The sequence below is a fragment of the Zosterops lateralis genome, assembly GCF_965231275.1.
Source record: "Zosterops lateralis genome assembly, chromosome: 16".
NCBI classification, from domain to species: Eukaryota; Metazoa; Chordata; class Aves; order Passeriformes; family Zosteropidae; genus Zosterops; species Zosterops lateralis.
In genome coordinates, this window is record NC_139776.1 from 9,379,585 (window position 1) to 9,395,198 (window position 15,614).

General features: G+C 43.4%; 1 protein-coding gene across 1 annotated transcript; it reads left to right on the forward strand.

Moving 5' to 3' along the window:
• The first annotated feature begins 350 nt into the window (after window positions 1-350).
• YWHAB (tyrosine 3-monooxygenase/tryptophan 5-monooxygenase activation protein beta) lies at window positions 351-14,307 on the forward strand. Its single transcript, XM_083873136.1, has 6 exons — window positions 351-440; window positions 7,937-8,237; window positions 9,248-9,371; window positions 10,330-10,493; window positions 11,837-11,932; window positions 12,395-14,307. Exons 2-6 carry the CDS (start codon window positions 7,944-7,946, stop codon window positions 12,449-12,451), a joined length of 735 nt encoding a protein of 244 aa, XP_083729262.1. The 5' UTR covers window positions 351-440; window positions 7,937-7,943; the 3' UTR covers window positions 12,452-14,307.
• The last annotated feature ends 1,307 nt before the right edge of the window (window positions 14,308-15,614 follow it).

Sequence of the window (15,614 nt, forward strand, 5' to 3'; positions counted from 1 at the left end):
TTGCTGCCGGAGAAAGCGCTGCCCTTCCAGGCCGCAGCAGCCCGTGCCCTGGTCCCGCACCCCGGCGCCTCCTGCGGCACCGTGAGCTCCGCGGAGACAAAGAGCACTCGGCCCCGAGGTGTGAGCGAGCCGCGGGCCGTGTCTGGGGGCTGTCCCCGCTCGGGGTGCGCTCACAGGGCGGGCGGGCAGGGCAGGCCAGGGCAGGCCAGGGCACGGCAGACCCGGTTCAGTTCCCTCAGCGCGGGCCGGGCGGGCCCAGCCCCGTTGCCATGGTGACCGTCCCGCTGGGGCGGTGCGCGGGGCGCTGGCGCCCCCTGGCGCCGGAAGGGGCGTGTCGCGCGGCGGAAGCGGGGCCGAGCGCCGCAGGGTGTGTGCGCGTGTCCGTGCGAGCGGCCGCCGCTCCCGTCGCCTCCGCCCGTGGGATCCGCGCGCGCCGCCAGGTGAGGGCCCGCGGCCGCCATCGGGGGGACATCGGCCCGGGGACACCGGGCATCGCCACCCGCGGGGCGGCCCTGCCCGGCCTGCCCCCGCCCGCCCGGCCCGCTCCGCTCCGCCCCGCGCGGGGAGCCGCAGGCCGCGGCGGGCGCGCCCTGGGGGGGGTCCCCGCGGGTGGGTTCCCGGTTTTGCCTCCCCGGCCCCGCGTCCCCCGGCCCCGGTAACGGTGTGACCCTCGCTCGGGGGGCCGCTGGCGGGCCCGGGCGGGCGGCGCCGCCCCTGCCGAGCGCTCGGCGCTGCCCCGCCCCGGTGAGTCACTCGGGGCCCGGGGCGCGGCCGCGCTCACCTGGGCCCGCCCGGCGGGAAGGGCGGCGCGCCCGGGGCAGGGCCAGCCCCGCCGGGACCGGCACTGCCCGCAGCCTGCCCGCACCGCCGCACGGCCTCGGGCTCCCGGAGCCCGCAGCTCCGTGCCCAGCCCCCGGCAGAGCGCGGCTGCCGTGGCCATGCCGGGGCCGTGAGCTGCCCCACGTAGGGCCCGAAGTGGCCGTGGCCGTGTATGAGCGCTGTAGGAGGGAACAAAATGCGTTTATTATTATTATTATCCAATTTTGATCATTCGGGAATAGAGATGCGTTTAGGGAGGACTCCACAGGGAAAGGAGGTTGGTTCAGACCAGTCCCAGCCTACGAAAGGCTGGGCTGTAGCCCAGAGCTAACGGCCGTGGGTTTGAGGTATGTATAACCAGGTATTAACTGGGATGTCGAAATGACAGTGGCACGCAGTCACTGTTGGCATAAATGCATCTCATGCAAATATCACAATATAAATTGGTTGCTTTCAGATAGATTCCTTATTAATACTTCGAATATCTTTTCCAGTGATAGGAAAACAAAAAACGCATCATGCAGCACCATAAAAACTAAATTCCCATGGAAGAATATCAGAGACTTCGGCAATGTCTGTAATGTTTTGTGTCTTCAGTGGCTGTAGGAATATTTGTGTTTTCATGTGTTCACTAACACAGGACACCTCCGTCAGAAATTTTAATACTTTTATATGAAAAAAGATGAGCTTACTTTTATTTTAAAGCAACAATGAGATAGAATCTGGTCTAGAAAAAGCAAGAACACGAGTGCCATTTTCTCCCTTCCTATTAAAGGACTGCAAAAATATCCCCTGTATCATATTTTGTTTATTAAATTGGTACCAATAAAGTGATAGACTCGTTGCACAGATGGGCCTGGTGCGGTTTTCTCAACCTCATTATGTCAGTACCGCATGTTCTGATCTCTGCTATTTTGATGTTGAGTCTTTTTATTTTTTCCTGAGCAGGCCTGTGCCAGTATGCAGCTTTTTGTGATGCATGTGAATAAACTCGGATGAGTAGGAGCTCAGTAAATAATTACTTGGTTAATGGGGTAAAAGCTCCTGCTCTGATCCGTGTGGTGTCCTAATACCAGGCATTACAGTGGTGTGTCTGTTACATGGCCACACTTCTTCTTGCCCCTCCCTGTAATATAAATACTGTCAGTTTATTATTAACAAAAATGATTTACCTGTGATATGAATAGGTTAGTTTGGCCTGAACTTTATGCCTGGGGGAAGATTTTTTGGATTAAGTCACTATTTCCACCTGGATTCCAGCAGAAAACAGTTCTGCTGGTTGGAACAAAAAGGTGTTGCTATGTGGGGATGCTGTGCTGTGGAAATGCCAGCGTGTCTCCACCTGCAGCTGTCCTGAGCAAAGGGCCATGAGCAGGGAGCACAGCTCTGCTTTTCAGCCTGGCATTAGGAAGAACAAGGCTGCTGTCACTGAATTTAAGATGTCCATACAATATCAGTGTTCCCACATGCTGTTGGTAGTGGTCAAAGGCATTTTGTAATTCTCTGTGGAGACTGAAAACCATTGAGTGTCATTTTATTCAATTTTACAAAGCAACAAGTAATGATGGCAGCAGATGGCCAGAGCAGGGTGAGGCATGGCTTTATAGAATGTTAATTTTATCTCAACATTTGCATAGAGATTTGAGCCGAAGGCCAGGGTAGATGCAGAGGAGGCTGAAGTTATGTGCTGCACAAGGTCAGTAAGAATATCACAACTGTGAAGTCATTTTCCTTTTTCCCTCATTATGTTTGCAGGATATTTTACTGAACTTGCTATACCCAAACTAATGACAGGATGATTTTACTGCTCAGTTCTTACCAGAGCCATTCATTTTCTGATCAGTTATTTAATAATCCATGGTAGCCTTTGAGGGAACCAATTAGAGAAACACAACTAATAAAATCAAATGCCTAACACGGCAGTAAAGCAAGGAAGGTTCCTTGCACTCAACTGAGAGAGTTGCACTCCATTTCCTGTAAACAATAATAAATAAATGTTGGAAGCAATGTCCAGTTGACAGGGAATGCCATCCCCATCATGCAGACACTTGTGTCAGCATGTGGGTACCTGAATGGTGGAGAATGATTTTCTATTTATTTTAGAAATAACGTCTAAAAAGCTCTTATCTCTGTAGTTATCAAACTCTTAATTTGAAATACCACTCACCTCCCTCGAATGTTTAATTTCGGAATGAATTGCCTATCCAGAAATCAAATAAGGTATGTTCACATATTGCTGGAATATTGAACTGCAAATTCTGTACCAATCTGCTGCTTTTTCTGATAGAATTTGAGTGGACTTAGAGAGCTTGTGACTGGGAAGTATGATTGCCTCTCATCTCACCAAATCTGGTTTTGTATTCCTTTCTCAAAGTGAAATATGCAGGTCTGTTAACCTGCAGCTCTGCTCAGCTCATTAGGGACCAGTATGTCAAACCAATAACGACACTGCTTTCTCACCAGTTCTTTTCTACAAAGTGGGAGTGTTTGTCTGATAGATTCTCATGCTTGCTGTAGAGAGAAAAACAGTGCACAAAAATCAATGACTTAATTAGCATCAGAAGAACAGGTCATCATGAGCAGCAGACTTCAGACCAACGTAAGCTTATTAGTATTGTCCTGTTAGTTCGATATGTTATATAAGTCAGATTATTTTCAGTGTCAGTTTTCATTTGATTTCTACAGACTTTAAGCACGGTTAGTTCTGATCCGTTTTGGCTTTGTCCTAAAGAGCCCATAGGAATGGGAAACCTTAAAGGCTACAGAGCAGATGGAGTAAAATGCTGAGGAGTGAGCTGTAGTTCTCAAAATCCTACAGTCTTCTGAAGAGCAGTAGGTGCATGTTTTACCCCTCAGCTGTTAATGGGATGTAAACATCCAGTTCTGTGTGTCCATCCACTCTTGAGAGATCCGTGGGTGTGCTGACTCCAGGTGCTGTTCCCAGGCTGGTCACACCATCCCCTTCTCACTGCATTTTCCACTGAAAGATGCAGGCAGCTGCAAACTAAAGATTCCTGCAGGTTCTGACCTTTGATGCTTTGTGATGTGTTTCAGTCTTGTCCACACAGGTGTGTAAAGCTTTTCTGAAGTGGGAATAAGCACTTGTCACTTACAGTGCCTGCATACATGTTCTTCTGCATTTGTAAGAGAGATTTGAAAGAGCTCTAGGCTGTATGGGAGATAGAGGGGAAAAATAGTAAAAAATTACATTTTGAGTGTGGGACTTGAGGTGATAGAAGCTTCTAGCAGCTGGTGCTATTGGCTGTGACTGCTGGGCAGTGGTTGGCATTCCTTGTTGTGAACAGTGTCCAGCCACTTCTTTTTGGAGGGCTACTAAGTTGTGTTGGACAGATTCTTAAGAAGACAGTGTCTTAAGAATTTGAACTGTGTTAATGCATCTAATATCAGAATCTTCTGCTTAGAAAAGGCAACTTTCAGGACTCCTCCATGGCTGTGATCTGCACGTCTCTGCTCCTTTTGCCATCTTCCCTCTTTTCCCTTTGCCACCATGGCATGGCTTTATCAGTGCTAGAATAGATCATTCCTGTCAGCCTCCTGTTCATCACCTCTGTATGTTTTGCTCCTAGCTGCAGGTAACCTTTGGTAGATGGCTTCTGTGTGTGGCCTAGGTGTATTTTTAGCTCTAGGCTTTGCTTGTTTCGGACTGTGGCACACTGGTCCATTGTTAGAGTGTGGCTTTCATCTCCTCTCTGGGAGGGACCAGTTATAACTGATAGTTGCTTCTTTGCCTTTTCAAACATCACTCCTTTCCTTGTATCTTTTTTCCTTCTGGCAAACACTTCCCTCTTTTGGAGCTCAAGCCAGCATAGCTCTGCAAAGCTCTCTCCAAGCTTCTAACAAGGTAAGCAATGGAGAATCAAATGAGGATTTTAAGTGTTCCTTTATGCAGCACCCTGGAAGGAAGTAATGGTAGGCTTACTGTCATTGGCAGATATTTTGGTGTGGGCAATGATTTTCTTACTGCATTTAAGTTCTGTTAAATCCATGTTACTGAGTAATACTTGTGTTTCATAGCAAGCCTACTAACAGTGCAGATATTAAGACAAATTAACTAAACTCAAACCCCTGTACACTGAATTCTAATGTCAAAACCAAGCCAGTGAAGCTCTCAGGAGCACCATCTTTAGTGATGAGTTTGAGTTTCATATATGCATAAATGACTTTAATGTGCATAAATTAGTTACATTGCTGAGGAAAGTTGCTTGATGAGAAGCAACATTCTAATCTTTGTGCTGGTATTTTCCTTGTATAATTGATGTGTAAAACTGGTTTCTGGATCTCTTTTATCCGTTAGGTCTTTGTGCCCCCGTGTTTTCCTTCATGTGCAGTTCCCTTTGTGATTTCCTTCATGTGTCCTTATATGAACCCATTGACTGCTGTGAACTGTCTTGCATCTAAATATAAATATGTCAGTGAGCTTGATAAAACAAACTCTGCACCCTTTCAAAACTAAACTCTAATTTGTTTGTAAACGGAATTCTGCACAGATGACTTGTCTACAGATTAGACCACTATTGGCAAAGTGCAGATCAAAGATAAAACTGACTGACCTTTCAATGGCAAAATGTAAACTCAGTTGGAGCTACTTGCCTCTGCACTTCAACAAGCAGGCTGCTTCCACATAACAATCACATTCCATGAGAAGAAGAGGAGAAGATAAGATGTTTGCAGTAGAAATACTTCTAGAAGCTGTGCAGACAATGAAGAAACTAAAAGTGCTCTGAAACTGTTTGGTTTCAATGTCCTGTTGTTTAAAGTTGGCTCTTGCAATGTGAAAAGCATTCTTCAGGTGTACTTTGCTCATGTTCAGATTTTAGTGAATGGGTAGAGAAATACCACTGACAAATTACTTCCTGCCTTAAGCACATGGTCTGCAATTAGTGCTGAGTTAAGGGAATGGTTTACAAGGTTTGATAGACTCTACAGGGAAGAGTGGGATGGGTTGTCTCAAGGGGAAATGATCTGATGATTTCCTTGGACTCGTTCTGCATTGGTGCTATCGCAGCCTTCAGAGTAGGGAGAAACAATGCACATCACAAATCCCACTGAACCTTTTCCATCATCAGGAGATATCTGTTTGATAAGCCTCTGGAAACCAATGATAATATCCCCAGGGTAAAAGCTTACTGGGGAAGAGAGAACCAAATGAATCATGCCTTACCACAAATTGTCACACTGCTGCCCACAGTCACCCTGTCGTGTTGAGGGCTTTGATCTGAACTCTCTGTGGCACCTTCCAGCAGGTCCCAGAATCCACTGATTCAAACACAGCACTTGAAATGGAGTTTACCACAGCCCAGCTTTACTTAGCAGTCTGCAAAAGATCCCTCTCCAGGAGGATGGTTTTAGTATTCCATGTCCTTACTCTGACTGCCTTAATAAGATGGGTGCATTAGGATCTACAAAGGATCAAACACAAGCAGGAGAGAGTGTGACTTGCAGATACAGAGCAGATACATTTGGTTGCTGGGTTATCTTCAGGAAGTTTTATGTGAAATAACAATGTTTGACTTGATATCCTGGGTGATTTTTTTTTTTTTTTTTTTTTTTTTTTTTTTTTTTTTTTTTTTGGCTAAAGTGGAATATCTTCAGCTGGAGGGACAGAATTTGCTCATCTCAAAATAATTTTGTAGTTAGAACTTGTCCTCAGCAGTGTGAGCAGTGTATGAAACTGTTCATACACACAATGGGAATTTGGGTCTGTATCTCATTGTCCTGGTTGGAGATTTAGTACAGGGGACTGGTTTTCCTCTATAATAGTGTGGTGGGTGATCCTTGGAGTAAAATACAAGCTGAGCAGTATGTTCTCCATCAGAAACCTGTCAGACTTGAATCTTCAAAGGTGAGAGCCAGGGAAAAGGCTGCAGTGTGTTGGTTCTTTCTAATAGGACTGTAGGTGCTTCTATAATGAACAGAAGTCTGTGAAATACAAATGTAAACTTACTGTTCTTGTTTGGCTTTTGTTGTTCTTTTATAAGTTTTTAGGCTGTTCAGTCTCAGCCTGAACAACTTACCTAGACAGTGAGAGCCCTGATTAGGATTTAGGAATAGGAGAGGATAATTATTGCTCAGTACTGATGAGAATAACAGTTCTGGATCTGTCCAAAAGTGAATCTGCACACCTGGAGAAATCTTACAGATTAGTTTGGGTTGTCTGTAAGTTTGTGAAGTATTGAGGTCCATTTTGATAAAGGCAAAGAAACCCCTTTACTTTCTCCTGTGAGCCTGGCCCTGGGTGGTTTATTCATTCTCCCTGGTATAAGCTTTTCAGTGACCCTGTGGCCATGTGAGGTGTTTCCACAGCTTTGGTTGCTAAACTGCATTATCAGAAATGATAAACAAGTTGTTTCCATGTAAGCAATTTGTTTTGTAGCAGTGACCATTGTGTGGGCCACGTCCCATTCAGATTTTATGAATGTCAATGTTATTTAAAAGGTCTTGAAAACCTGAGACTGCAGCCACCCAAGCTGTGTAGAGTTGTCCATTATGTGTATGTTGATGCATATGTAAAAAAACTCACATTATTTTCTCGCAGAACATTATAAATGTACTTTCCATAGTTACCAACAACTACAGCTTTCCTGGGTATGGTTTGTGTAAACCCACAGAAAGATCTCCTTTAACTTGCCACAAATCTTCAGTGTCAGGAGCTGTCCAGTGCTTCAGTGCTCCTAAGTAGTTGCTCTTGTGCTGCAGTGGAGGGAAACAACCAACAACAACAACAAACAAACATGAAAAAGCCCCAGCAACCTGGTGGTTTCTTGGTTAACATCTCCCCAGTGGACCTGTGGCTGGTAAAAGAGAGGAGAGATTCACACAGGGCTGTGTTTAATGCCAATGTGACTTGTGCTGCATTTTGAAGAATGATGCTTTCACATCTTCAGGATTGTCATTAGTCATTTACACATGGAAATGATACATAGGCAAAAGGTCAAATACATTTAAAAAAAATCAAAACCTTTTTGTTACTTTATTACTGTTGATAGATTTCCCTCTTCTTACTGACTGTAAGATCTGTTTCACCCTTCAGCCTGAACTTCCTCAGTGCAGACCATCAAGACATTTTTTCTCTATTTTTATTCCTTGCTAATTGCAGGACAGCCATGGATAAAAGCGAGTTGGTACAGAAAGCCAAACTGGCCGAGCAGGCCGAGCGTTACGATGACATGGCTGCAGCTATGAAGGCTGTCACTGAGCAGGGACATGAACTGTCCAATGAAGAAAGGAATCTCCTCTCTGTGGCCTACAAGAACGTGGTCGGTGCCCGTCGCTCGTCCTGGCGCGTGATTTCCAGCATCGAGCAGAAAACAGAGAGAAACGAGAAGAAACAGCAGATGGGAAAAGAATATCGTGAGAAAATTGAGGCTGAATTGCAGGATATCTGCAATGATGTTCTGGTAATAATCCAACAGCAAAAATAACAGTAGTTAGTACTGCAGCATTCTTCAGAGAGGCTTAAGGAATTTTAGTAGTGCTGTAGACACTGCAGCACCTTAGCAGGGGAATAATTTTGCATAGCTACATACTTGGGTCCAATTCTAGCTCCTAAGTCATTTAACTTGCTTCTTAGGGAATTTGTTATAAAAGGGGATTTTTTTTAGCAGCAAAAAGCAAACAAGGCCATGTTGAAGACCCCTGGCTGCTGGCTGGAGGGGATTCACCATGAAAACAAATTAATATCTGGGTCACTGAGATGAGTCCTGATAAAGGCCTGCTGTTTATACTATTTAATTAATGAATGCTGATGTCCTGAGTCTTGTTTAGTACTTTTTTTTTTTTATGGAGAAGGTGTGTAGTTCTTCTCCCAGACTGATTTTGCTCTTTCTTTCACTCTGACAAGAGGGATTCCTTTTATTGTTGTTCCATTTCATAAGATTGGTCAGGAGCAGATGCTGTCAGTGCAGTCCCTCTTTGCATCTCTTTCTGAGTGCACATGTGCTGCCTGTGCCACTGTCAAACTTTTCAGCTGAAGTTGGAGATAAAATCAGTTTCTTGTGGACAATTTCACAGCTCTGCATAGAATTCAAATTTGTGGCAGCAAAAGTGACCAGATATGCTGATTTCCAGCTGCTGCTTTTGGTTAGTTTCATCATGGATGTGGGTTTGCATCAGCAGGCTTAAGCCCTGATAGCCTTCAGATCCTGCAGGAGGGAATTGTGGATAGGGTGAACATAGCAAGTTTTCAGCTCTCCATAGATTAGACTAGAAGTAGTTTATGTTGTTTTTTTTTTTTTCCCAGAGTTTAGACAACAGTAGGCAAAGTGATTAACACATGAGTCTGCATAAGTCATGACAGAAGTCATTGTTACTGTTTGAACAGTTCATGCTCACCATTGTAACAAAGGCTGTTTCAGACATTGTTTTTCTGACTCAGGAAACATCACTTTTTTTTTTTAATCTTTCTCAGGAACTCCTGGATAAATACCTTATTGTCAATGCCACGCAGCCAGAAAGCAAGGTCTTCTATTTGAAAATGAAAGGTGATTACTACAGATACCTCTCAGAGGTGGCATCTGGGGACAATAAGCAAAGTAAGTAGAAACTATCCTCTCTGCAAACCAAGCAGAATCAAGTATAAAAAACACTTGTATTCTTTTCCCCAACATCATGTGTTTATTTCTTTTCACTACTGCTCTGTAGTTATGAAGATAAGTGCAGTGCAAATCACTTTTGGGGAAAGACTTCACTGAAATTAATATAAGTGATTGACAGGTGCTCATCAATGCAGTCAAACTCTGCTTGCAGCCCCTGACCACAGTAGCTAGTTTTCAAGTATATGTGGCAGTGTAAAATCATTTTCTGGAGAATGTAGGTTTCTTTCTCATGGGAAATGCTTAGTTTGTTCAATCTCATGTTTAAACTATAAATTCAGCCCAAGCCTTCGTTGTTTGCAAACTCTCTGCCTACAAATATGGGATATTGGGTTCCTGGGTTCTAAAGTAATAACTTCTGAAATGGGAAAGCAGTGCTGAACTGCCTGAATTCCTGTGGGTGTCTGATATAGTCCATCTCTTGTAAACTTAGCTTGATGTCAGTATGGAGCTTATTGTTACTCATTAGCCAGGAAGGGACTGTTGGCTTTGCCCTGAAACACAACCTGAAATACAAAGTTCATGACCTAACTGCAGCAGTTTAGTTACCTCTTCTTCCCCATATGGTTTTGTCTGGATTTATTATTGATAACTGTGACTTCTTCAGCTGGGCTGGAAATGAATGTTTAAAACCAGAACACTTAGGTACAGTTTGTATCCATTCAGATTGGTTGGAATTTGTTGAATAATTTTTATTTTAAGTTTCTATTTAAAAAATCTATTTCAGCATTAATTGTTCAGCAAGTGGAAGGCTTTTGCATGTAAAAACATTGAAAGAAGTGTCTGTGCATAGGTAATTGCATGAATTTCTGGTAGTCTAGGCTGAGAATATAATTGCTTCCCCTGTGAAGCAAAGAGATGTACTGTGTATTTATGTGGTTGTAATTGCTTCTTGCAGCAACGGTAGCAAACTCCCAGCAAGCTTATCAGGAGGCATTTGAAATTAGCAAGAAAGAGATGCAGCCAACACACCCCATTCGACTCGGTTTGGCTCTTAATTTCTCTGTCTTCTACTATGAGATCCTAAATTCTCCTGAGAAAGCCTGTAACCTGGCAAAGACGGTAAGCAGACTCTTCATATCACCAATTTTTGTGGAGGCTGAGGAGGTAATTACATGGTTACAGTAGCACTTTGTAGATGATTATCCTTTTTCATATCAAATTCCTTAAAAATGCTGTCATAAAATGGTTGTCATTGTAGTAATTTTCAGGTAAGTTGGTTTGCTGGACTAGCTTAGTTGGGTAAGGCTAATTTGCTACTGCAGCTGTTCCAGTGACAGGGAAGACAAATTGCCTCTGTTTAATGTCCACCTAATTCTCTTAGAATGTATTTGTGTCAAAATTGAAAACACTTGAATTAATTTAGCACTTCTAAAGTGAAATATTTATTTAAATTGGAGCACTCAGCCAGTACATGAAGTGTTGTCTGTTTGCCTGTCTTTGTAGCCCTAAATGTCCTTGTTATCCATATGCATGTGTGCCCCTCTCTCCAGAGACCAAAAAGAGCTTTTGTGATGGGTTGTGGCAAACAAATAGCCAGTCATTTTTTCCTTAGCCTTCTCCCTAAAATAGGATTAGTCTTCTAAATGGAGCTTTTTGTGTCTGTGAAAATTGTCTGGTAGTAACTTGAATAAGATGGCATTAGGTGAATCTTTGTGTTCTTATTGTGCTTTTCAGTAAGACTTTGTAACAAGAAGGGATGTTGTGCTGTAAAATGCTGCTGCTGTTCTTGCTTTTTTTTTTTTTAGTTAAAATGCTTACATCTGTTTCAAAGCTGAATGAAGAAATAGCACTTATGGCTCTCAGACTCACAGTATTGATTTTCACGTGTAACAGATGGATGGGAAGAATGGCTTTGTTAATCTCTAGTGGAACATACCTGATTTCCTCTGCTCTTCTGAAAAGAAATTGAAAACCTTCCTGCTCACTGTCAAAAGATCTCGTGTTCCATTTTCTTGTCTACTTAGTCATGTACTATGTATGTGTGTGTATATATATATACTCATTTAAGTAATGGTACCTTTGTCTTTCACTGCTTGTTTAGACCCACGAGACCCTTTAATGAGTCTCTTTTTTTAACTGTTGTCTTAAACCTGTCTTCAAGCTATGTGGACCATATTTCAGCATGACACATGGAGTGCTCTTGCCTCTTCAGTACTTGGTATTGGCATTTAGTAAAGTTTTTCTGGGATTTTATCTGGACACCACTGAAGACTTCTGTTTTCCCCTGGGTGTCTGAGATCTGGTGCTCACTTTGTTTTACATTTCTTTTTGTGGTGGAAAAGAAAAATACTGGAAGCCCTTTTTACAGAATTTGGATAGTAATGTGGCAGATTTGTAAGCTCTGTATAAGCAGAAGTGACTTCATAAAGCAGAGTGTGAAAGGGCTGTGTTCATGTTTTCAGGCATTTGATGAAGCGATAGCAGAGCTGGACACGCTGAATGAAGAGTCTTACAAAGACAGCACCCTGATCATGCAGCTGCTTAGGGACAACCTCACTGTGAGTACCATGGGGCAAACCACTGCACTCTAGGCTGCTGCACTCTGAAGTGGGACTCAGCATCTGAAAGCTGATGCGGTTCTGTGCCAGTAAAAGCTCTTTCTGAGGCGTTAACTGCATGTGTTAACTGCGGTGCTTTTTGTAACCAGACCAGTTAGACTTGCTTGTTCAAACTAGGAATCACTTGTTAACTGATGTAACAAACTCAGATTCCTTTTGTAACACAGAGTGGAGTTTGTTCTTAACAGTTTTATGTGGAACTTACCAGCTTGTGCTAGCTTCTTGCTTACCTTTTATTCATGTTCTAGTTTACTATTCTTCAGCTTTACTATTAAGTTCAGTTCTGCACTGCTCTTAGCTGAGAAAATCGCACAGCTACTACTAATTACGCTGTCTTCCCTTTCCTGACAATTGTAATTAACTGTGCTTCCAGCATCAACACGTGTTTGTATTTCCTTACAGCTATGGACGTCGGAAAACCAGGGAGATGAAGGGGATGCTGGGGAGGGAGAGAACTAATGGCTGTCACGCTTCACTATATGTTCAATGTCACCCTGTATCCTACACATAATCCCTTTGTGCGACAAGCAAAAAGAATAGTACATTGACTTTCACAACCTCAACGTAGCAAAAACTGTCTGTGGGGTAAAACCGGTTGGTTGGTGTTTTGTGTACCTAGAGCGGAGGTCGGTTATTCCAATGGCATTCCGAACTTTCCTATTCTGAACATTTACAGTTCCGATTACCGTGTTTATATTTTTAACTGAACACTGTGATAATAATAATAATAATAATAATAATAATAAAGGGTTTTGTGATTGCAATTGACTTTACAAAACTCTTATTGGTAGAAAAAGTAGACATCAATTATGTAACTCTGGCGAGCTTAATTTGGCACCAAAATAGTCGAAGTACAATTCTGTTGTAAAGTTGTACAGAAAGTTATAGAGATTCTATTGTTACACTGGGGCATGGAAGGAAAACAATCCAACATATGGCATTCCAGTTAGGGACACTGCTATGAGGTAGTTGAACAGGCACACTGTAGACATTTGTAACCGAGTCTGAGGCACCGCTTTCAGTCAAAAGCTCACTTTGTCAATCCTGTCTTTCTGGGGATGGGGTTTGTTTCGGGGAGGAGGGAAACGGGGGAGTTAGCAGCTTGATTTCCAAACTCTTTACACTGGCAGATAACTGAGATTTGACTTCTCAAAGTGCTTTCATGCTCATACCACATGCATGACTAAGCCCCTTCCCACAGCAATAACTTTTACCTAGTTACAACTTAGATATTCTTCAGTAGTAAAAACTCTTGGTTCGCTGCCATGGACTTGCAATAGGAGAAGATTCAATTTTTTGAATGGCCTTATTAGTTTGGATGATACCATGAAGTGATCTGCCACTTTTGCATTACTTTACTCTTAGGTAAATCAAAATCTCCATGGTATTCCCATTCTCAATTTATCCTGAAAACTTCTTAAGTAATCCACTGAGCCATCTTTAAGTTCACTTTATAGAAATTTTTCTCCCACTGGACTCTGTTCATCCTTGACCCTTTCACCTGTTTAAACTTCATTAAAGCAGTTTTAGACTCCCACATATGCATCATCCTTTCTTTGGTTCCTGGTGCTGTCAGGATGGTGGATGAGGCCTGCACCTCACCAAGGACAGGTTTCTCCTTGGGTGTTTGAGAGCTGCCAGTGCTGTTGCATTCTTCAGCTCGTCTGCCATTCTTTGGTAGTACCAGGAAACCGGCTCAAGTACTTGCTCAAATATTCAGGATTTCCCATCTTGTACTGGAATGCAGACCTACACATCTGTAATGCTTGTAATATTTGAGCTCCAAATGTCCTCACCTTGTCATGTTTCAAACTCATCCCATTAAACAAAACCTTGTGAGAGTCGTGTGAATAATGCAGTGGAAAAGATTAGGAATAGTCACCTATCAGTCCCGTGGTATCATCCCCTGCCTTCACATTCCACTTAGGTATAGTATCCATCTGTTTGTCCATCTGTCTGCTGAAGAGAATTTCATGCACTGATTTTAAAACTCCCCTCTACTAGCTGAACAAATTGTGCAGTTAATACTTGGCGCTTGATAAATGCAGTAGTGAATGTGGAACCGAGCCTGTCTGTATATCTGGTAGCTCTTTTCGCTTTGTTTTTACTGACCAGTATTCTGCCTAAAGTTTGCTTCTGTGACGGTTATATTGCCTAGCACACACGTGGTTGTGAGAATAGTATAGCAAAAAGAAATACCTGGTTATTGATGTACTAGATTTGTGTATGTCTTTTAAACAGTTCTAGTTTCACCTTACACAAAATAATCAGGAAAAGTGTAAAAGAATTCAAAAGTGAATAATAAAAAAAATTTTATCATTTGGTTGTCTGTTGTCTTTGCTGTAGTAATGCCAAAAGCTGTGGTAGTAAAATCACCACTTGTATTCAGTTTTCAGTTTGTGGATTGTGTGAGTTGATTCATGGTTTACAAATACTGAGTTACTCATTCCTTTGCTGAGAGACTTTCCCACACACCCTCCCAGATTTGTAGGAGAAAACACTGTTTCTCTTCTTTTTTGTCAAGGCCATACTTGTAATATATTGTCATTGCAGGGCTTAAAAGCACCTCTAAATAACCATTTAACTTGCCATGAGTCATTGCATATTGTAGGGTTGAACACACTGTAAATGAGAAAAGTCCGTTGGTTAGAATCTTGGGAATGTTTTAAATGCCCACTCTGAACACAGGGCTGGCCTCACCTCTGCACACCCAGCTCTGCTTGTCCCACACTGCTGTGCTAAAGGAACACCACAAGTGCAAAGTAGTGGAGGTGCACTGGACATAGGAGCATTTGAAGGGCTGGATGGCAGTAGCCAGGCAGCAGATGCCAGGCAGCCTAAAAGCTTCAAGGAAGCTTGATCCTGCTGCCAGAGTGGGGCAGCACAGAAGTGTGCACAGTGAAAAATGTCACTCGGCTGCTCTTCATTGACCAATGAAGGCATTTGGCCAAAATCTTGACAGCTGCTCTGCCCTGTGCTGTGGCTTTACAGGAGAGCCCCTCCATGTCTGTAATTGTTGCTACTTTGTCATTTTCTTCAGCCTTTATGGACATACCTAAATGTATGCACATACCATATGTCTTGAATTATTTTATAAAGTGCAGTCTGACTCATGCTGATGACACTGTCAGCTCTGAGAAGAAATATCCATGTCTGCTAGCTGCTCCTGTTAAGAGACCACCTCCTGTCTTAGTCCTTTCACATAACATCTCCCATCCCTGCTGGCCCTTTTGAGGAAATCGTGAGCTGAGGAGGCTGACCTGCAGCAGTGATGAATTGACAGGGTGTATCTATTTTTTATTTAATTCTGTCTTTCTGGGAAAGGGCACTCCAGCTGGCCTAGCCGCAGTACAAGTCCAGGTGCACTCTATATGTTTGACTCATCTAACTGTTGCTGCTGCAGCTTCTCATTCTTGGCACTGATATTCGTGTGACCTTTGGGTGAGGCATCTTAGTGTGGGAAACCACCAGGCGGCTTTTGTGAAGGTGAGGGTTCTGACTGCCCCGCAGCTGACCCTTCCGAGGGTGCAGGGCGGGGTGGAGCCGGATGCTGGGGGAGCTGCTATAGGATTGTGCTGCCTGCGGCTGGAGGTTCCTGTGTGCCATCATCCAGCGTTTCAGC

Excerpts from the sequence above, each read along its gene's own strand:
- YWHAB (XM_083873136.1), top strand. The coding sequence starts at position 7,944 with ATGGATAAAAGCGAGTTGGTACAGAAAGCCAAACTGGCCGAGCAGGCC. Across the intron at positions 9,372-10,329 it reads ATCTGGGGACAATAAGCAAA|CAACGGTAGCAAACTCCCAG; the intron begins GTAAGTAGAAAC and ends TGCTTCTTGCAG. Across the intron at positions 10,494-11,836 it reads CCTGTAACCTGGCAAAGACG|GCATTTGATGAAGCGATAGC; the intron begins GTAAGCAGACTC and ends TCATGTTTTCAG.